General features: G+C 40.0%; 1 protein-coding gene across 1 annotated transcript; it reads left to right on the top strand.

The window, feature by feature from the left end:
- Positions 1 to 2,463: 2,463 nt before the first annotated feature.
- On the top strand, positions 2,464 to 11,611 carry LOC117557978 (probable serine/threonine-protein kinase dyrk1). Its single transcript, XM_034233929.1, has 19 exons — positions 2,464 to 2,613; positions 3,360 to 3,551; positions 3,896 to 4,077; positions 5,174 to 5,297; positions 6,411 to 6,530; positions 6,625 to 6,693; positions 6,807 to 6,994; positions 7,364 to 7,726; positions 8,336 to 8,400; positions 8,572 to 8,647; positions 9,137 to 9,256; positions 9,347 to 9,454; positions 9,540 to 9,659; positions 9,750 to 9,869; positions 9,966 to 10,088; positions 10,179 to 10,292; positions 10,378 to 10,500; positions 10,585 to 10,655; positions 11,475 to 11,611. The coding sequence occupies exons 1-19, from the start codon at positions 2,464 to 2,466 to the stop codon at positions 11,570 to 11,572; spliced, it is 2,526 nt and encodes an 841-aa protein (XP_034089820.1). The 3' UTR covers positions 11,573 to 11,611.
- Positions 11,612 to 23,350: the final 11,739 nt, after the last annotated feature.

Consider the following 23,350-nt stretch of genomic DNA (forward strand, 5'->3'; position numbering starts at 1 on the left):
AGGGGCGGACTGGGACTAAAATTCAGCCCTGGAAACTGACCCAGTCCGGCCACATGAAATGTCAAATGTTAGAAATCCGCTGTTTATTATTTAAAGTTTTACGTCCGATTCGCTCCTTTTTTCCTCTCTGTACACAGCTCCAGTTTGGGCATTGGCCTGTCATCAGATTACATTTTTAGTTGCTGCTGTAGCAGAAGTTTAGTGCAATTATTTTTGATGAAATACTCCAAATCTCCACCCTCCATAATTGCTAAATAAAGCTAATTGTTACGGTACGAACTGAAGTTGATGCGATTTGATTGGATTGTGAGGCATGAGTGAGCCTCATCTGATTGGTCAATCCCTCAATTTATTTTCAACAAGGGAAGCCAATTTTGGCTAGCCTCCTCTCGCAACAGAGAGTGCAATACTGTTTCATCATAACATCTAGAGGGGCGCTGTTTCACTCTTTGTAAAATACTCAATGAGAATGGGGGAGAGATGGGCCGGCAGAATAATTACCGAAACTAAACAAAGTGTTTTTATTTATTTATTATAACTACAATCCAAAAAAACAGGGGAAGCCTGGCTTCCCTTGGCCTCCAGGAGAAAACGCCACTGAGTTCAAGGGATAATTCTCACCCACCTCTTGCTCTGCACTTGTATGTGCCAGTTGAGATGGTTCTTCCACCAGCTCAACTCTGTCCCTCATCATGAACGCAGGAGGCTGGCTGTATATCTGAACTCGCGCCCTAATCATTCTCTTCATCATCTTGCACTTGTTCTAAGCTGCTGATGATAGTGCTTGTAGCAGCGCTGCTGCCAAAAAGGTCTGTCAATTTGCGACATTGATATGCTTCACCTGCGAGTGACTTCACCTTTTTCTCTCTTGCCTTCTCGGCCCCACCTTTTTATTTTAGTTTTCTTTGATTTGTATCCATGTTTTTTCATTCTCCCTGTCTGCCGCGGCGTCTAATCCCTTCGCTTCGTGTGGCCGGTCTTTTTTCTTCTTCGTGTGTTATTTGACAGATAAGAACCACACAACTGCATTAGCGGCCGCTGTCGCCCTCTGTCGGCCGTCAGTGCAATTTAAATGATGACGTTAAACCATTTTTTTTTTAAAGGGCCGGCCGGCCGTCAACGGACCTTGACGACCGGCCGTTCTGTGGTTCTCCAGATCCTACAGATGGCCAGTCCGCCCCTGACTGGTGGCACGTATGGGGCGGGCCATTCTGCACATGCGTTAAATATTTTTAACGCAATTAATTCAAAAAATTAATTACCGCCGTTAACGCGATAATTTTGACAGCACTAATAAAAACACAAAGTGCCAATGCTGAGATCTAACCCATAACCTTCTGGTGGAAACAAACGCACTCCCTCGCAGCCACAGTCGCACAGTTATTAATTACAAATAGTTATTAATTGTCATTTTATTGTTTGTTAGCAGCGATATATAAACATTCCAAAACCTTTAGCCACCATTGTTCTAATTTAGAATTATTCGATGCCATGACAACCGGAACATTCCAAACTAAGATTCCATTTGGAATGTGATGTAACAAAAGCCGTGGAATGTTCAGGAGAAAGAAGCTTCCTGCTGGACCTGGACTCTGTCTTCAGTCGGGTCTAACACAACCAGGAGAAACTTAACTTGTTTAATCCAACAAAACTTTCAAACACGATTAGTAACTGAGTGACAACATGGTGAGTTTATCAAATCTGGTAGTAAATACATAAAAAGATAGTTTTCTTACAAAGAAATTCGATTTTATGTTAAAATATATTCTTATAATCCCATTGTATACACATTAAGTGTTCAGTAAAGTGCTTATATTACAATAAGTTGATATATTTCACTAACAAGAAGATTTAACAACTTCTACTTCCATCTTGCACCTTATTTAGGTTTTTTAATTCATCAAATTCAGTTTAGTCTATCAAAAAAAAAGCAGCTAAATGTAATTTGAATGTTGTTTTTGTTAACAAAGACGTTAAAAACAAACAAAAAAATAGCAGGAGTAAGTAAAGAACATCCCGAACTTGTCAATGAGTTCCCACTTTTTTGGCATTGATGTACATTAGAGCGCTTGTTTTTTAGTAATATGTTAATATATTTCACTAACAAGATGAGTTAACAACTTCCAATCCATCTTGAATCCAGTTAAGGCTATAAATGAACAAATAATTGGTGTTATTCTTATCAAAAAAGCAGTAAAATGTCATTTTTGAGATGTTCATAACTAGTAGAAAAATAGCTCAAGCACGAATTGAATCGTCCAAATTGTGAAATCAGCCAACATTTGTATTGACTTTTGATATATTTAGTTTTGTATAGTTCAGAAAGACTTTTTTGATGAGACAAAATGTGACTTTCATGTTGTTAATCACTTTCTTCTTCCTCCTGTAGTCTTATCGAGACCCCAACTCAACTCCGTCACCTGACGCAGAGACGAACACCTCCTCCACCTCCTCCTCATCCTCATGCTGCCTTTCCTTCAGGGGGAGTGTGCAAACCCATGGGTGTCCTCCTCCTCCCCCTCCTCCCAATACCTGATCCAGTCCTTTTTGGGGGAGGGCACCTTTGGGAAAGTAGTAAAGTGCTTAAAGATGGCCACCAACAGGACGGTGGCTGTGAAGATCGCGAAGGGAAAGGACCCTAACACCAGAGGCAAAGAATGAGGTAGGGAACAACTCTGATCACATCTATGGTTTCCCCAATTCCCATTTCTTTACTTATTAATAGATGTATTATAAGTTATAACCACCGTATAACATGCAGTAAGATGTCTGACTCATCGCTTCGTACAAACAAATTGATTTGGTTGTGATCAGCCATCCAGTTAGCCTTCTGCATTATATCATCAACCTACTGGGAAGTAAAGAGCAGAAACATTCAAAATACATCTTATTCTTGGGAATAATATATGTGGAAGATTATTATTTAATACTTTAACACAACTAAAAGTGAAATAAATACTAATTGAACTTCAAAATCCTGGAGATAATGTGCTTTTTGGGGTATTTCTGTAGATAAAACCCCAAATATCCTGCTAAAAAACACCAGAAAACATCAAGAAATAAAGATTGTCACTTATTCCTAGTTATTAGAGTTGCAATAATTAACTATATAACTTGTAAAAGCAATGTATAAAATGGGCATGACAATTGGAAATCAAGTTAATATACTTAAAGAAGAATGGATAAAATGGGTGAGGTGTAAACACAAAACCTTACTAATGACCTTCTAGGTAGACATACTGATGTCTCTACTTCTTATGTTATTAATACTTCAAATGGACGTCCATCATCATTTTAACTGTATTTCATCCAGCCCTGTGAAGATATATTTTCTTAACATGCAATCGTTTGTTCCCCAGATAGAGATAATGGAAGAGCTCAGAGCGTTTGACTCCGACAGGTTTAACTTTGTGACGTTCAACGATGTGTTTGTGTACGGCGAACACGTCTGTCTGGAGTTGGAGATCCTGGACATGAGTCTGTTTGAGTTCCTCTATCAGAAGCCTCACCGCTCGCTGGAGCTGGACGAAATCCGCCCCATCCTGTACCAGGTACGCTAGATGCTCCACAGACACATAGAAAAACAACTGAACATTTCCACAGAACTGATAAGAAATATCCTGCCTGAAAGAATTAAGCAACATTTTTGCAACTGATTATACAAAATGGTGGGTGTAGCAATACTTAAAAACTTTAATTTATTATGTAGAAGGGATACACACGCACACAATTATGCAAACACTTTATATTAGTCGTGGTAGCTTAAACAATATCTTTAAGAAACATTTAATTTCAGTTTATTTCCAGGAGTTAGATCAATACCACGCTCAAATGTGTGTTTATTATCCAGTAGCTTAGCTTAGCATAAAGACTTATTCGCGATCTTATATTTCAGGTTTCCGTAACGCTGCAGCTGCTCCAGAGTCTGGGAGTCGTGCACACGGACCTGAAGCCGGAGAACATCATGCTGCTGGACCACGGGAAGCAGCCGTGGAGAATCAAGGTCATCGACTTCGGCGTGGCGTGTCACGTCGCTAAGTCTGAGCTGGGCGACTACATGCAGACACGACATTACAGGTGAGAAACCGGCAGCGGGTGGAGAAGATTTACAGGTCACCTATTATGCAAAATAATCCACTTCTTCATGTCTCTTCTACATCAACATGTGTCCCCTCTTCTCCATGTCTCTTCTACATCAACATGTGTCCCCTCTTCTTCATGTCTCTTCTACATCAACATGTGTCCCCTCTTCTTCATGTCTCTTCTACATCAACATGTGTCCCCTCTTCTTCATGTCTCTTCTACATCAACATGTGTCCCCTCTTCTTCATGTCTCTTCTACATCAACATGTGTCCCCTCTTCTTCATGTATCTTCTACATCAACATGTGTCCCCTCTTCTTCATGTCTCTTCTACATCAACATGTGTCCCCTCTTCTTCATGTCTCTTCTACATCAACATGTGTCCCCCTCTTCTTCATGTCTCTTCTACATCAACATGTGTCCCCTCTTCTTCATGTCTCTTCTACATCAACATGTGTCCCCTCTTCTTCATGTCTCTTCTACATCAACATGTGTCCCCTCTTCTTCTGTATCTTCTACATCAACATGTGTCCCCTCTTCTTCATGTCTCTTCTACATCACCATGTGTCCCCTCTGTGTAAAGAGACTCTGATAAGTTCAGGAACAAAGATTCTCTCTCTTTTTGATCCATTTCTATAAAAACCTGTCTGAAAATGAGCTGATCAGATTTTGGCCACTTTGTGATGTCATAACGATGTTTTGGCTTGAGTAACCATTAGCCAATCACCAACCAAGGTAACCCCCCCCCCTTATCACCTGAATCTCCTCCTAGAGCACCATTGAGTTCTTTGTAACCAAATGTCTCTCAGAGGGGCGTGGGGAGGGGCTCCTTATTTTCATCTAAAGTCACAGACAGAGAATCAGCACTTTTGAAACAGGGCTGAAACAGAGGGGATTATGGGTAATGCTGCAATGATCTGTTTGGTGTTCCAGCCAATCAGGGACAGGCTCTGTATATATCTGAGACCTGTGATATATTGATGAAAAACTGTACAATAGGGGACCTTTTAATATTTAAGAAGTTAAATAGCAAACTAAATTGTGAAATTACTCAAAACTAAAACGATATATGTTTATTTGTCTTTTCTAAGGTCTCCGGAGATTATCCTAGGATTCCCCATAACGTCAGCCATCGACATGTGGTCTCTGGGCTGCATCGCCGCAGAGCTGTTCACGGGCGCTGTGCTGTACCCTGGAGACACCGAGCACGAAATGGTGGGTGTAACAATACTGTGAAGCTTATATTTATTATGTAGAAGGGATAAACAGTAGGATACACACCTTATATTAGTCGTGGTGGCTCAAACAGTGTCTTTAAGAAACATTTATTTCACTTTCTTTCCAGGAGTTAGATCAATACCACGCTCAAATGTATGTGTTTATTATCCAGTAGCTTAGCTTAGCATAAAGACTGACCGCAGCTACAAACCGCTAGCCTTGCTCTCTCACTAACAAACACTTTTTACTTAAAATCCTCCACCTTTTATGTTGGAGTCCAAATCAGTGTTGATAGTAAATGTAGTTAATTGAGAAACACTTTGCTCATTTGCTATTTCCGCGGTTACAAATGTAGTTAGTTTGCGATACAAGCTAATAGAACAAGGCATTCAGAGAGCATGACCTGACTAACGAGAGAAATCCAAGCCTAAGTAGTTTGTAGTTCTTCCCTGCATCGTACTACATCAATGCCACATCAAAATGGCGGTGCATGAAGAACAGGCTCTGTAGCTGAGGGTTCAAATGTCTTAATCTTTATTATAGCACGCACTGAGGCACTTTGATGCACAGAATGTAAAAGCAACTATCCGTGGTTTTATAGTGTAACTTTTTTTTGCAAGATCCAGGCTGTTTCCCTACTTATGCTAAGCTAAGCTAATCACTTTCTGGTTATAGAAATATACTTTATGCGCAGACATCAGAGACGTATCGATCTGTGCCTCTGTGCAAGAGAGCAAATGTGTGTATTTCACCATAAAATGCAAAACAAAACGGTGGGAAACCCCAAAAAAGCAAAGTAGGGCCTCTTTAAAAAGGGAGATACTGTAACTGCGTAAAACGTTGGCTTTTTGTAAACTTTTCTGAAGAACTTCTATGATATTTGTAGTGAAATCCTAATATTGATGTAAGTGTACGGAAGAGGATTAGGGCCACATACATTTTTTTTTTGTGAGGATTTGAAAAAAAAAATCTTTTTTTTGGGAGAAAAAAAATTCTGAGTTTTTTCTCAGAACAAAAAAGATGTTTTTTCAAATCCTCCCAAAAATCATGTAGCCCTAATCCTCTTCCGTACAAATGTAACTGACTTTTTTTTTTGTGTTTTGTCAACAGCTGCGACATATAGTGCAGACTCAGGGTCATCCTCCGGCTCGTCTCATGTACAGAGGCGTCAAAACGCGTTGGTTTTTCCATTATAGAAAGAAGGACAGGAGACGTCGTTGGAGATTGAAGGTACCAGCACTGAGTTGCTTTTAAACTAAAATATCTTACTGTTTTTAATTTCCTTTTGAGACAGGTTACCTAATCCTATATCATTTATCTTTAGAACGTTCAGCAGTCTGGAGAAACCAACACAAGCGCCGGACAATTCAACTCGCTGAATGATATAATAATGGTAGGAAATACTATTTGAAAACGAGCTGAGAACATCTGCCGTAAATCTGTTTCCATGATCCACCGAGATGAATAGAGGTTTAACTATAATGTTCCTGGTTTGTTCTGATTCAGTTAAAACCCCCCCGCCACCTGTTGGACGAAGACACCGCGGCAGAAACTGAAGACCGGCAGGAGTTCCTGGATCTGCTGAAGAAGACGCTTCACCTGGACATCGATCGGAGGATTTCCCCCAGCGAGCTTCTTCAGCATCCCTTCATCACCTTGAACCACCTCGCTCAAAACCACCAGAACAGCTTCTAGTGAGTCCTCATTACAACTGTTTTAACATATCTGCAACAAGATAGAGAGGCCGCATCACGCTGACTGGGTCTAATGCATTATCTTATTATTTACTTTTGATTCTGATGCGATTTAAAAGACTTGATTGTCGTCTGCACAATAGTAAAAGTGTAGTTCTGAGAACTAAAATCCTAAATCCAAGGCTTCTTTGACACTGCAACAAACTGAAGACGTAAAGATAATGTAAAAATAGTGCAAGAGAGATGTGCAAGTGACACAATAGTTCAGAAATAACTGAAATACATGCAAAAAAGACTAACTATCAGTACTGTAAAGGGTTCCTGATTCGGAACGTTGGTTTTAACAATGTTTTTTCTTCGTCTTTTCAGCGTGAAATCCAGCTGTGAAAAGATGGAGGTCTGCCTGGATCAGAGTGAGGGCTTTGACGGGGGTCAGATGAACCTGTCGCCCTCCATCAGCGGAGCAGAGGGCCCCCCCGCCTGGTTCAGGACCCAAGAACACCCCCTCATCCTGGGCATCTCGTCCCAGCTATCGGACAGCCTCTCCATAAACGATGAAGAGAGTCAACAACAACAACAACAACAACAACCCCCTCCTCAATCGCCTGTTGCTGTAAAGCCTGTGTCCCCGCCACTGCAGGTTAGCACTGCGGCTCCACCCTGCCAACAAGAGAGAACCGGGAGGAAGGCGCTGAGGAAATCATCGAGGAGAAAACCCCGCGGTGACGACAGGTAAGTGTTGTAGGACAGAAGATCTTTATGTACACACACAGGTCCATTTTAGGACATTTCTTCTATTACATGTCTTCGATCAGTGTAGTAGAGAAAACGTGCAAATTACACACAGAAGTGTTTAATTTACTTCATATAAATGCATTTGTTTGTATATTTACACATCTTGTAATACAACAAATATTGTTTCCTGCAGTGTCTTGCAAAACGTCTGTACATACATTTTTACTTTACACATCTTTAAAAGCCATTTTCTAGAAAGTTTTTACAGATGTTTGTGTAGTTTATTGATCAAAAATGTGATTTATTGTATGGCTTTAGACAGTGTGTTCTGATTTATGTAGTGATACTAATGGATATTCCTTTAGTTAAACCTTTGAATTTAATATGTCAATGTTTTAGTTTTACTTAATAATGAAAGATTTGTGTTCAAGAAAATGTAAACAAACTAGCTCATTTGAAAGGATATAATGCCTTGTTTGCATATCTTAACACAACATTTCTAAATATTGTTTAAAGAAAAGAATTAACGCAATAATTATTTTTGTTATATTATGATATTTGCAGTTATAATTGGAGATATTAAAACCCGTTTTTTTGTCAATGCAGCAACCCGGAGAGAGACAGACCATCGAGCGAGAGCAGGAACACAGAAATCATCCAGACACCAAAAAGTAGGCAACTGTTCATAAATAATAATGAGTATTTTATACTTACACACAGCTGTTGCAACAGATATCTTAAATCTGAAACTAAGAGGGGATGTTTCACAGGAGGATGAATCTAAGAATCTGGTGATTCATTAATCAGTTTTTGATTGACCTTTGCTTTGTCCTTTTATCCAGAGCCTACGATCCGTGTGGCCGAAATAAAACCGGGGAGAAAGCGGACGTGGGACACTTTTGTAGCCTCTGGATTAAGGTAGGTGTTATTCTCTTGTCTGTACTGTTTTAGAACTCACTGTAAGAATTAATGAGGTAAAAATAAAAATGTCTTTAAAATGCAGAAAGCGAGTCAAGGGCTCACCGGAGAGCAAGAAAATCAAAAGGGATGATTCTGAGGGCCGAAAGAAAACGCGGGAGAAAGCGGACGTGGGATACTTTCTTAGCGTCCCACATCGAGTCAAAGTAGGTGTTATTATATTTGTCTTTACTGTTTGAAGCTCACTGTTACAATTAATGTGGTTAAAAACAAAAAAAAACTTTCTTTAAATGCAGAAAGCGAGTCAAGGATTCACCGGAGAGAAAGAAAAGGGATGATTCTGAGGCCGAAAGAAAACGCGGGAGAAAGCGGACGTGGGACACTTTTGTAGCCTCTGGATTAAGGTAGGTGTTATTCTCTTGTCTGTACTGTTTTAGAACTCACTGTAAGAATTAATGAGGTAAACATAAAAATGTCTTTAAAATGCAGAAAGCGAGTCAAGGGCTCACCGGAGAGCAAGAAAATCAAAAGGGATGATTCTGAGGCCGAAAGAAAACGCGGGAGAAAGCGGACGTGGGATACTTTCTTAGCGTCCCACATCGAGTCAAAGTAGGTGTTATTATATTTGTCTTTACTGTTTGAAGCTCACTGTTACAATTAATGTGGTTAAAAACAAAAAAAAACTTTCTTTAAATGCAGAAAGCGAGTCAAGGATTCACCGGAGAGAAGGAAAAGGGATGATTCTGAGGCCGAAAGAAAACGCGGGAGAAAGCGGACGTGGAACACTTTTGTAGCCTCTGGATTAAGGTAGGTGTTATTCTCTTGTCTGTACTGTTTTAGAACTCACTGTAAGAATTAATGAGGTAAAAATAAAAATGTCTTTAAAATGCAGAAAGCGAGTCAAGGGCTCACCGGAGAGCAAGAAAATCAAAAGGGATGATTCTGAGGCCGAAAGAAAACGCGGGAGAAAGCGGACGTGGGACACTTTCTTAGCGTCCCACATCGAGTCAAAGTAGGTGTTATTATATTTGTCTTTACTGTTTGAAGCTCACTGTTACAATTAATGTGGTTAAAAACTAAAAAAAACATTCTTTAAATGCAGAAAGCGAGTCAAGGATTCACCGGAGAGAAAGAAAAGGAAAAGGGATGATTCTGAGGCCGAAAGAAAACGCGGGAGAAAGCGGACGTGGGATACTTTCTTAGCGTCCCACATCGAGTCAAAGTAGGTGTTATATTATATTTGTCTGTACTGTTTGAATTTAATAGAAACCTTTATCGTCATTATTCACTTACAAAAAAAAACCTTCTTAAAATGCAGAAAGCAAATCAATTCCTCACCGGAGAGGAAGAAAAGGAAGCTTGATGATTCTGAAGAAGCGGAAAGAAAACCCGGGAGAAAGCGGATGTGGGACACTTTCTTAGCGTCCCACATCGAGTCAAAGTAGGTGTTATTATATTTGTCTTTACTGTTTGAAGCTCACTGTTACAATTAATGTGGTTAAAAACTAAAACAAATATTCTTTAAATGCAGAAAGCGAGTCAAGGATTCACCGGAGAGAAAGAAAAGGAAAAGGGATGATTCTGAGGCCGAAAGAAAACGCGGGAGAAAGCGGACGTGGGACACTTTTGTAGCCTCTGGATTAAGGTAGGTGTTATTCTCTTGTCTGTACTGTTTTAGAACTCACTGTAAGAATTAATGAGGTAAAAATAAAAATGTCTTTAAAATGCAGAAAGCAAATCAATTCCTCACCGGAGAGGAAGAAAAGGAAGCTTGATGATTCTGAAGAAGCGGAAAGAAAACCCGGGAGAAAGCGGACGTGGGACACTTTCTTAGCGTCCCACATCGAGTCAAAGTAGGTGTTAAGTTATCAGTTTGTAACGATTTACTCAAATCACTGTTAAAAGTCAAGAGATTCAAACAAGTTTCTTCCGTGCAGAAATGAACGCAGCGGCTCTCCGGAGAGGAAGAAGAGGAACACGAGCCTGGAAGAGGAGGAGACAAACACACGTAAGCTCATCTTTGAGATGTATTCAATTGATTAACCTTGTCCTGTTTCAGAGGTGGGAAAAGTATTCAGATTCTTTACTTGAGTAAAAGTACTAATACTACACTTTAGATGTACTACATTTCAAGTAAAAGTACCGCATCGAGAATCGTCCCCAAGTAGAATTTAAGTACGATTAGGAAAATGTACTTAAGGTGTTAGGAGTAAATGAACTCATTGCAGAACATAATTACATTACATGTCACGCTTTTATCCAAAGCGACTTACATACTCGATACTGAGGGCAATCCCCACAGGAGCAATTTGGGGTGAAGTGTCTCAGGGACACAACGACATGCTGACTGCAGTGGGACTTGAACCTGTGCCCCCTGATCCGAACACCAACACACTAGGCCACTGCGCCACAGCCTCCCTATAATGTGAAATATTTGTTTAATATTTTAAAGCAAAAGCAGCAAACTTTCCCATTTAAGAAGCTGGGACTGTGAAGTTAAATTGCTGCCAATAAATGTTCAGTTCACCAGCCTTGAGTTACTTAAATATATTCGATACCAAATAATCATATTTTATAAGTTTTTCCTAAGTATTGCAAAATCGTAATTTTTAAAAGTATCTAGTAAGTCAATTTGTCAAATAAAATAAATGCCGATGAGTAAAAAGTATAATACTTGCTTCCAAAATACAGTAGAGTAGAAGTATAAAGTTGTACAACATGAAGTACCTTAATGTACTTAGTTACTTTCCTTTACTGTCCTGTATACATTACAAATCAGTAATTTGTCTGGAGGTTTTTAAAACTTTTAAACGTTTTTATCCCACAGAAGGCTCGTCTGTGAGCACCAGGAAGAGAAAGCGACGCCCTGGGGATCCTCCAGAGGGGGAGGAGGAGCCCAGGTGTGTCAAGAGAGGGAGATATTAAAGGGGGAGAGCGCCAAGTCCGATGGGGTTGAGCGCCAAAACTAAGGGGGGGAGGGCTGAAATTACAAGAGCGCTGAAACTACGGGGGAGAGAGCTGAAACCACGGGGAGAGCGCCGAAACTACGAGGGAGAGAGTTGAAACTACGGGGAGAGCCGACCGGAGGAGAGCACTGAAACTACGGGGGAGAGCACTGAAACTACAAGGGAGAGGGCTCCAAAACTACGGGGGAGAGCACTGAAACTACGGGGGAGAGCACTGAAACTACAAGGGAGAGGGCTCCAAAACTACGGAGGAGAGCACTGAAACTACGGGGTAGAGCACTGAAACTACAAGGGAGAGGGCTCCAAAACTACGGGGGAGAGCACTGAAACTACGGGGGAGAGCACTGAAACTACAAGGGAGAGGGCTCCAAAACTACGGGGGAGAGCACTGAAACTACGGGGTAGAGCACTGAAACTACAAGGGAGAGGGCTCCAAAACTACGGGGGAGAGCGCCGAAACTACGGGGGAGAGCTACAACGCCCGACAGGTAAGAGTGCAGAAAGAACGACGGGGGAGAGCGCAGACGACAATGGGTGAGTATTGATGTCAGCAATGGGAGAGCGCAGAAGAACGACGCGGGAGAGCGCCAAGTTCGATGGTGTTGAGCGCCAAAACTACGGGGGAGAGCCAAAACTACGGGGGAGAGCGCCGACACTAGAAGGAACGACGGGGAAGAACGCAGGCGGACATCTTTATATAAAATCTTAGTGTAAAAGTATAAATGTAAACAGCATGATTGTTAGCTGTATCCCAGGAGAGAGGAGGACACACTGGCTTCCTTTAAAGAGCACTTCCTCTCTTCTTTAGGCCCATTAGACACTGATCGTTGCCTGGTTAAATCATTATTATGAGAGTTATTCCGCTTGAGGGAGGGTTTGTTGTCACTTGGGCTTAAAATGACTTATTTTTTCCACACTGGGCATTAATTAGCATTTCATCCCACCTGTACAAATAAGATAATTACATTTGAAAGTATTATTATTATTATTATGTATTATTGTGTGTTATTATGTATTATTATGATTGATAATTATGTGTTATGTGTTATTATGTATTATTATGGTTGATAATTATGTGTTATGTATTATTATGTGTTATTATGTATTATTATGGTTGATAATTATGTGTTATGTATTATTATGATTGATAATTAGGTGTTATGTATTATTATGATTGATAATGATGTATTATTATGTGTTACTATTTATTATTGTGTATTATTATTATTATTGTCATTATTATTATTATATGTTATGTCTGTGATTCTACGTATTTCTCCTTATTATATGTTTATAACTTTATTGGATGTCTGTATATCTGTTTTCTATTTCTAAATAAATATATTAAATGTTATTTTAAGTCTGTCATTCTGTTTATTTCAAACTGTTGACGTATTTGTATGTATTTAATTGGACTTTAAATGTTTAAATAAATATATTACATTTTAATATTTGTTATGTCTTTCTATCTTTTGAATGTCGCATTTCACCGTGCTTTGCTGTTGCACTTACAGTTGTGTCCATTTAATTCTTATAAAATAGCATAATAATAACAATTAATTTAAAAACTAAGTATAGTATGGAGGTACAATAAAAGGTAATTCAATGAGAACCAAATGTGTGGACATCAAGACACACTTGATCAATTGTTTTACAATATGATGTTATATCCAAATCCACAATTCAGAGAAAAAATTGCAATTAAAAGCAAAAACATTTGTTTGAAAAACCAGGTTTTGCTTTGCTAATGTGAAGAGCATTATCTCATGTAAATCACAAGATAATTGCATTTATATATTCTTTTTTAATTTACACAGTTACACAGAAGGGCTCTGCTGTGAAAAGCATTGTCAATGTTCTTTGTTGTCGTTTTAAAAGCTTTTAGTTGGATTTTTTAAAAGTGTGAATCAATTGTGTAACAGTCGCTTAGCAGAAACACAGACAGCATCAAACCACACTTATATATATTAGCTTATTAAGGCTAACACGCCTCAACTAATACCATTTCTGCATAGTTAGCTTTCTTCCTTTTTACTAGCTTTTCACTGGGCAGCTTTTAGTAAAGCTAGTTAGCCTTTTTTGACAACAGAAGCTGCTTACAAAGGTTGATGGAGTACTAAAACCACAACAATATAGTTAGTGTGCTTTACCGTTAGCTAAAAAAGGCGGGAAAAGCTCAGGTAGCTGCAGAGTTGTTCCTTGTTGTCCATTTTGGCGACATGAGTGACGATGTTGTACTATTGAATTAGGTTGAATACAAAAGTTGCTATTGAAGAAGCAGCTTTTGGAAAACTCTGTGGCACTCAATGAATCCAAGCCTAAATATATGACATATAAACAAGAGCTTATATATATTTTTGGCATCTTGTATGTGGTGGTGGGAAAACCGGCGCTGAAAACAGAGAGAAAACCTGCTTTCATTAATGCCAACCTGACACAAGTAATCACTGTGTCTGCATTTGACTGATGTGTACAGTACAAGACATCAACAAATATTAACATGCTCACAGCTTTATTTTTAACTGCTATTTTGAAAGAAAAGCCACCAATTGAGAAAAAGAAAGATGCCTTTGTGTGTAGTGTTTGAGAAACAAGGAATGCACGTGCAGTGTGTAACAGATTGTAGGTATTTATACTGTATTTTGGGTGGATAGAAATGGGAGGGGTTGATTATGAAGATGGTGGACAAACAGTTTATTTCTGCTCTGGTTAGCAAACACAGCCGGTTGCACTCTCTGAGCCCGAGAAACGACCAAAATAATAATGGGGAAAGGCTGGAGGAACAGAGGAATTATTAACCTGTTAAGCCCCGAGCCTGTTTTTCAGGTTTCAGGCGCGAAAATGACATGCCCAGAACAAATGACCATATCTTCACTTCTAAAAGGGGTAAATTCATAATATGTTTTCTCAAAGCAATGATAAACCTGTGAGTTGGATGTAGAAGAGTCAGAATCAATATATATATTTTAAATGTTAAAGTAAATTCAGATTGAACATAGTAAAAAAGTGTAAATAATAGTTTCCGTCCAAAGAAAAACATTACTTATAGAGAAAACCATCCTTGGATGATGGGTTAGTAGACTAAAAGCTTTAGGAATCCAAACTATAGCATATAATAAGTACCCTGTATCAAGATTGATGCAAAACAAGTGACATTTGACCTTTTTAGAGAGATTTAGCAAAAATAAATCACTTCTGGGGTCATTTGGGTGCATTTTCCATATGTCTGGCCCCCCTCGGTCGATTTTGGTGATTGACATCTCTTTTTAACCGTCAGAGCCAATAGAATCGAGGGGAGGTTCCTAAATCCATCTAAACATTACCATTGGTGAATGAGAGTGATGCGCAGCCAGCATCCCCAAAACCGGAAGTTGTCACACTCTCATAGCTCTCATAGCAGCTGAAAACTACTCTTATGGACATAAATGTTATGATGGATTATCAATAATCATTTCAAAGTGACACAGAGACATTGGATTAACCGTCAGCAGCGTTTATATGCCATTGAACACAACTTCTGATCAGAAAACAGCAAAGGTAAGACGTATTTGCCGTTTTGGCCCCGTAAAGTGAAGTTGTGTGTTGTCTTTGCTGGCTTTCGTTGCCGCGAGTTTTGGTCACGCAGTGATGATACTTATACCATTGGTATCTGTGGAATATCAGCTTTCATATGATATCTAGTTTGTGCAGATCCGATGAAGTATACAATATTTCTACCGTGAGTTATGTGCTAAGTGCGTTAGCACTCTTTCGCTTAGAGCTAATTCATAGGCTCGGCGTTAGACTTGTGTTTTGTTTCGGTAAAAATGATTCGTATCGTCAGTTAGCTGAGTTTCTTCCCGTAAAGTGGGTATGACACATTAATAGGTTGTTAAATGTTAAGAAGCCCTGAGACACAGTTTCTTGAAACCCAATTGATAACCCGTTAAATAAGACTAAAAGCCCAAACCAAGCCATTCTTTACCGATGAAAAGTCAAATTGTCTGCTGTGAAACAAGACCTATTGTTACATCAGTCCAAGCTGCACTGCTTTTGCCTCATGCTACTGTAGGCATGCTGATATTAGCACCTGGCTACTGTTTAGCTCACTTTATAAGTAACATGCACATTTGTTGATTGTTCATGTTGTTTGATGAATACTATATTCATATAAAGTGCCCATTTTAACACGTAGTATTAAGACTTTGCAAGTGGAACATTGTGAAAAACACCAGTTTTACTCAGCTTACACATTTTGTTCAGCAAGATAATCTTTACAAATGAGTCATAAATATTGTATTTATTAACATTGTTAAGGGAAAGGGGACATTGCGGATAAAAAGGAAAAAAATAAATAAGCAGACTAACAGTAAATATAGACCGAAACACTCATCAATACAATTCCAATCCACTTTCAAGGAAAAACATATAAATTGCAGTATAGTTAAGTAAGTTAACATAAACAAGCAGTGAAACAACACTCTAAAGATTGCTGAAGACAAAATACCGTTATCAAAAGTAAACATTAGGCCCAACTGAAACACACCACGATGCATCTCAAAACACACAAAATGCTGGTTCTCTGTGTCATGCTGAAGCTCAAATAGGACTGATGTCATCCGGTGGACCAATCAGGAGGCAGCAATCAGTACTCGCCTGGAAAAGCACAGGTGTAAATAATAACGCAAATTACATGTAGCGGCAACAGTTTTCGGGTCCTGGTGTGTGAGTTACTGTCTGTCACACTGTCATGGTTTAAACTGGGCTCAGAGGATTTTGCATTAAGAAGAATAACTTTATAATTTGTGGAATTCATCTCCCATTTCTTAAATTGGAGCTGCACTTTGAGGACACAGTGTGGAGAGGAGGAATAACTACAACTGCCAGTAACTCTGCAAATGAACATATGGACATGTGAGAATTGTATTAAGATAAACAAAAATGAACCTTTCTAATAAACAAACATCTAATTTCCATATGTGCAGCAAACAAGCTCCAAGGTCAGATCCTGTTCTCGTGTTGCTACAGAGTGAGCTAATTAGACTTGATACAATTTAGTATGCACGTATAGAGATTTAGGTCATAAAATGACCCCAGGTCTGCTACACACATACAGACTGACTGTATTTTGTTGGTTTGAGTTGTTTGAACTGTGCGATATTGAATTCACACAGTGAGCAATTTGATTCATGCATGGATCACTCTGTTGTTGTGTGCTGTTTGGATGATATAAGAGGTTTTAATTGCTATTTTGTGCAGCTGCTAACATAAGCTGATAGCCTACACTATTTATGTTGTATTCATGAGAAGGCTATATAGAGTGGTGCAGGAAAGAGTCCTAAAACCTAGAAAGGAGTTAGCATTTTAGCACTTCTGATTCCCTGGTCTTAAAGTCAACAGATTCACGTGTTTTTGGTTAGACGCCTGAAATGAAGGGTGCGTCTCACTTCGGTTATTTTTCATTTCCTCGCTCCTCGGGCTCCGTATCACCGGAAGTTGATTTGTCTGCGCCATCTTGAGTACCGTCCCAGTGGCCTTATTTTTGCCGGAGGACCGAGGATCGAGGAGTGATAACGGAGGAGCGATAATCGAGGAACTACCAGACCATCCTCTGGTGAAATCCTCAGACACTCGCCCCGCCCCCTTACTGTGTATCGCTCACTGATCGGATGATGCAGGCATGCACTGATCTGGCTGCTGTCAGACGATCAGCTGTGCGGAGTCATCACAAACGGACGTCGCTTCACGTGACGCTCCGGAGGAAACAACGTCCCATAGCTCTTAATACTAATTTCCCTGCTTCTCGTGGTTTCCTTGCAGGGACGTGCACAGGTACGGGCTAATGTTGCCCGGGCAACGGCCCGTTTGCCATTTTTGTCTGACCTGCCCCTCTGGAGAGAGTGAGAGGTTTTTTTTCTTTTCTGTTGTGGCCGAATAAACATGATAGGCCTAAGCCCACAATTAGTATAGTAGCGTCTCGCTGCGGGAAACACACCGGAAGTCACCTCTAGTGTCGGATTTTGGAAAATTGGTTTTGAGTTTTCTCATGGTAGTAGTATAGGGGACCAACCAGGGGACTTATCTTCCTCTTGACACCGTCGGTTATTTTCAAAAAAAACACCTAAATATACTTGTTGTTGTGCTTCTGTCTTTCTGTGTCGTTTCATCTGTAAACTCCCTCACCGCTCGCTCTCTTTTCTTGATCGCCCTCTCACGGAGAACACTTCACTGTCCCGCTTCATTGTAGGATTTCTGCCATGTCTCTACTTCAGTTTGACCATCTCTGTTATTAAGTGATGGAATACTAGATCAATAAGTAATTAGATACATTACCCTTACTGCGCTCATAAAGAATGATAAGAATAAGAATAATGCGTATTGAACTGGTTTCATTAATGAAATTAAGTGAGAATTAAATGAGTTTATTTAAGATAATTAGTTAGAAGCCCTATTTTATCAGTATGTCTGCACATCAGTTACAATGGTCAAACTACATTAAAACAGAATTGTCCCCATTCTTTCTTTAATAGTTACTAACATTAGATATTTTTAATGAGATATGGACCACAAAACAAAAGATATCCCTGGTCTTCATTTAAAAAATCAAGTCACTGAATGCCTTAGCTTATTTTGTTATGAGATGATGATGTGAATTACTGTTCAAATTAGTTAATATAATAATCGTTTGGTTATTTTATGCATAGCCTAATGTTACATTTATGTGCTTAAGAATGCCTTCAAGAGGAGACTGAAGCAGAGAGAGAGATATCTGAAGGAGGCAGCTAAAAGGACTGCAACTTTGCAGAGCTGGATAAAAGGTGCCAGCAGGGCAGCTTCAGGTGAAGCACTGTGATTATGTCAAGCAACTACATTGGAGTACATAATAAAAAAAATCAGTGATAAATGCAAAGCCTGTATCTGTGCTGAGTGAAGTTCATGTTCTGTTGGGGGCTAACCCCAAGCCTCCAGTTCAGAGCACATTTGAGAGGCTGAATAACGAATTTAGCAGTTGGACATACAAGTCAACTGAGTGTCACTTGCAATGAGTGTTGTGTTTTTATTTCATTAACCTTTTACATTAACAACAAGTTCGCATTTTCAAAAGGTCTTATGTTTTTTTTCGGGAGGGGAGGCCCTTTTTCAGTTTAGAGCAATAGCCCCTCCAAATGTCTGTGCACGTCCCTGTTTCCTTGCGTCTCTCCATGCTTCCCTGGTGGGAGGGACTAGTCGCAGGGAAACGACGCAAGTGCGGGACGCAAGGAATCCATGTACCGAAGTGAGATGCACCTAAAGTCTGTGGTTATTACAAGCGTGTGAGATTATAGACATAAAGATCAGTAACTACTCCTCGTGAAAGTCTGAAGCTTCTAAGGAGCCCTTGTGATGCTGACTTGCGAGTCGTCGGCACTCTGTCCCCCCCCTCCCAGTGAGCTGTGGTGTTCCACAAGGAAGCATATTAGGTCCGTTTACAGGGTTTCCGCTAGGATTTTTTCTCGCCGGTCAAATGTCCGGGCAGAATTTATTTTACCGGACACATTTGAAAATTACCGGTCATATTTCAATAATAATAATAAGAGTTGTGTAGCAGAGTTTCCGTTAGCATGTAATTACCGGACTATGAGCAGATATGCTTCAGTTTAAAACTCAGTTCACGGGGCTCATTTTTATATTGCTTCAGTTTATAATCGTAACAGATCGAAAAATTCAGATTCATTTTTCAATAAATTATTCCACAAACAACAAACAACATAATTATTACATTCAAACAAACTACTTGTAGTAGATAACGTACATTATTCAAAAGTTTACATTAACTTTGAATAATAACACGGGAGAAACGGATGCTCTCTTTTCCCCTCTCCCTCCCTCTCTCTCTGACAGCCCGTCAGTTTCTCATGCAGCTCCTGCAGCTCGCTAAACAGAGGGCGGGGCTTCAGGTGATTATGCAGAGCTGCGTGTCTCGGTCAGACTCAGCAGCTGATCTGATCTCTCTCTCGGGTCCGGTTACACTTCACTCGCGTTTATGTCCATATCGATCAGATCCAGCTCTCCTGATCGGCCTTTATAGAGATCACCGATCAAACTATTAAGAGTGAATATCGGCCGATAATGACCGGCGGCCGATCTATCGGAGCCTCCCTAATTATTACCAGACATTTTGACCGGCAGGTTTTGAATTTACCGGTTTTTAATACATTTTACCAGCTAAAAACCGGTAATTACCGGCTAACGGAAACCCTGGTCCGTTACTGTTCCTAATTTATGTAAATGACATGTCATCAGCATGTGACTGCAACTTGTTCCTGTTCGCGGACGACTCAGCCCTGCTGGTCTCTGACATGAACAGGTTGCAGGTTGAAAAAACCCTCAGCTCCGAGCTCGGCAGAATCTGCACCTGGCTCGCCGATAATAAATTATCATTACACCTGGGTAAAACAGAGTCCATTCTCTTCGGTTCGAAACATAATCTCAGCAAATCCGACGACTTCTCAGTTGCAGTGGGCGACATTATTGTCACAAGTAAGAAGGAAATTACATACCTAGGATCTATTCTTGAGGCAAACCTCTCCTGTGACAAAATGGCATCCAATGTAATAAAAAAAGTCAATCAAAGAACTAAATTCCTATACCGGATCTCCTCTCTGGTAAACAAAAACACCCTGAAAACTCTGGCAGGAGCACTCATTCAAGGGTACTATGACTATGCTTGCACGTCATGGTACCATAGCACCTCCAAGGCGCTAAAAATAAAACTTCAAACATCGCAAAATAAACTGGTCAGACTACTGCTTGACCTTTCATCTAGAACCCACCTCACCTCTGCCCACTTTGACAACCTAGGATGGCTTAGAGTAGACGACAGAGTACAGCTACTTGCAATGGGCCATGGTCTACAAGATCCACTACACCTCTATGGTACCCATGTACATGTCAAAATTCTTCCCAAAGGTCAAGGAATACCATGATCATAACACCAGAGGGAGCTCCACAAATCATGTGAAACCCAGATTTGGCACAAAAAAGGGGGAATACACGTTTCGCAATTATGCCACATCAAGGTGGAACGCTCTTCCCACAACTGTAAAGGAAAGTAAAACTATACTTACCTTCAAAACCTCTCTTAAAGAGCACCTTCGGGGGAGAGCATTGCAAAACTGGCCCCGGTAATGGTACAAATCTCAACCTGTCGTTCAATGGACAGCTTCCCCCCCCCCCCTATCTATGTATATACTCGCATTTTAGACTCTGTTACTAACTGTATATCTGTAGACTTGGTATGTCTTAAATGTCCGGTTAGGATGTATTAGAACGAAATCTAAAATGTAAATTGTAAATAAGCCATCTGTATGTCAAATATGTCTTATATGTCTTAAATGACATGATGAATTGGAAATGGGGGACCCTGATGTAAACAAGACGAAAGTCTTTCTCTGGTCTGCATCCCCTTAACAATTGTATGTTTTGAGCTGTACTGTACTGTACCCAATATACAAGCTGTTAATAAACTTTTCAATCAATCAATCAATAGTTGTATTTCTTGCGCTACCTAACATCCATGAAGGCATCATGACAGAGGGAGGGCTGTCACTTGCCCCGCCCCCCGAAGCAATATCAGGGTCAAAAGTCTGAAAGCGAAAAAAATGATCTGAAGGCAAAAAATAATAATCTGAAAGCGAAAAAAAAAAATTTGAAACTGAAAAAAAAAATCTGAAACTGAAAAAAAAAAAAATTCAAATATCAAAATATGTATAAAAGTGAAATATGAAAATAAATATTTTATTCAAAAAAATTGCTGAACTGAATCAAAATAATATTCAACCTGAAAAATTATTTCAAATACTTTTTTTTGTTTTGAATACAACATTGTATTTTTCAAAGTTCAGGATGAAAACTTGGACTTTCAAATAAATTGTATTTTTTTGAATGATCAAAACTTATGACCCTGAAATAGCTCCATACGAACGGAGCTTCAACCCTGGACTTCCTATTCCATAGAAGCAGTGCTTCGAAGCTTGCTTCAAATCACGTGACATGTGACGTCCGAACCAGCAACTGCTTCATTTCCTGAATGAATCAACTCACTGGTTCGCCATCCAATCAGGTGATTCAATGCACTGCCTCGTCTCGATTCTGACTGGTTGAAACTGTTTGAATTTGAGCGTCACTTAGTAAGTGACACTTTATAACCGCTCAAAAAAATGCACAATTTGGCAATCTGTGGGATTGTCGTCGTAGTTTGCCTTGTTGCTGTTGATTTGTTAGTATTGCGTTTGGATCATTATGGAGCCAGCCAGGAAGAGAGGTCGTTCTGAGATGTGGGATCACTTCAATCTGATTGCGCATGATAAGGTAGGTCAACTACAGTATTATAGCTATGGTTTATCTCAAATCTATATTAAGTAGCATTAAAGTACAATTATGTATATGAACCAATGTAGCCATTAGGCTATAGCTTTATAGACTGAAATTGCATTTTTATTTACAAATGCCTTTCTTTACAGGTCCAGTGCTTGGTGTGTTCAACTGAACTGAAGTATCATGGGAATACTTCCTCCATGATTAGGCACTTCACTGCCAAACATGGAGCTGCTGTGAACCAGGGGAACATACATGGTATGTATTATATTATTATTAACTAGTAACACTAACACACTATGCTATGACTGTATTCCATGACTCACAAGTCTGCTTCCTTTGAGTGCAATTTCACATAAATCCTTATTTGCTTTTTTGGGTTTTGTTTTTATTCTTTATGTCTTTATTTCTTTGTCTTAGTGGACCGGAAGCGAGAGCTGGATGGGGCTCTTGTGAATATGGTGGTGAAAGACTTGCAGCCTTTTTCCATCGTGGATGACTGTGGCTTCAAGGAGCTTGTGGCCTTGCTTTATCCTAGATACACTCTTCCATCCAGACGGGTTCTAAAGGAGATGGTGGTCAAGCGCTATGAGGAGGAGAAGACGAAGGCCAAGGCTGTCATGCAGAGGGTAGAGGCTGTGAGCCTGACTGCTGATATGTGGACCTCCATTAATATGGACGCATATCTAGCCGTGACCTGCCATTATGTGGATGACTCTGCGAAGCTGGCCACAGTGCTTTTGGGAGTGCTGCCTTTCCCTGAAGCTCATACAGCGGTTAACATCACTGCTGCAATGAGGTCTCTCATGGAGGAATGGGGCACTGAAGGCAAAGTGACCTCAATTGTGACGGATGCAGGAACAAATATGGTTGCCTCTGTCAGAAGTTTAAATCTAAGACATGCACTTTGCTTTGCTCATTCACTAAATTTAGTGGTGAAGAAATCTCTGGATGCAACTCCTGGCCTACAAGACCTACGCACAAGGGCTAGAAAAGTAGTCACGTTCTTTAAAACCAGCACAACAGCAAAAGAGAAGCTCAGAGAAGTTCAGGAGCAGATGAATCGCCCTGTGCTGAAGCTTATTCAGGAAGTGGACACCCGCTGGAACAGCACCTACCTAATGCTGCAACGCCTTTTCAAAGAGAGGCAGTCAGTGGGGGCAGCTCTTGCGACGCTGAAAACAGATGTGAGACCTCTGTCCTCTGAGGACTACAAAACAGCAGATGCATGCCTGCAATTGCTCTCCCCCTTTTTCCAGGCAACAGTGGAACTCTCAGAGGAGAAGAGAGTCTCAGGATCCAAGATCATCCCAATGACGAAAATGTTAATGCTATACTTGTATGACACAATTGGAAAAACAAGCCACGACACAGCAAAACTGGGACAGAACATGGTGTCAAA

The sequence above is a fragment of the Gymnodraco acuticeps genome, unplaced genomic scaffold, assembly GCF_902827175.1.
Source record: "Gymnodraco acuticeps unplaced genomic scaffold, fGymAcu1.1, whole genome shotgun sequence".
NCBI lineage: Eukaryota > Metazoa > Chordata > Actinopteri > Perciformes > Bathydraconidae > Gymnodraco > Gymnodraco acuticeps.

Bases quoted from the DNA above. Each gene is read 5' to 3' on its own strand.
- LOC117557978 (XM_034233929.1), top strand. From the start codon at position 2,464: ATGCTGCCTTTCCTTCAGGGGGAGTGTGCAAACCCATGGGTGTCCTCC. The intron at 2,614-3,359 runs GTGAAGATCGCG...TTTGTTCCCCAG, and splicing joins CCACCAACAGGACGGTGGCT to ATAGAGATAATGGAAGAGCT. The intron at 4,078-5,173 runs GTGAGAAACCGG...GTCTTTTCTAAG, and splicing joins ATGCAGACACGACATTACAG to GTCTCCGGAGATTATCCTAG.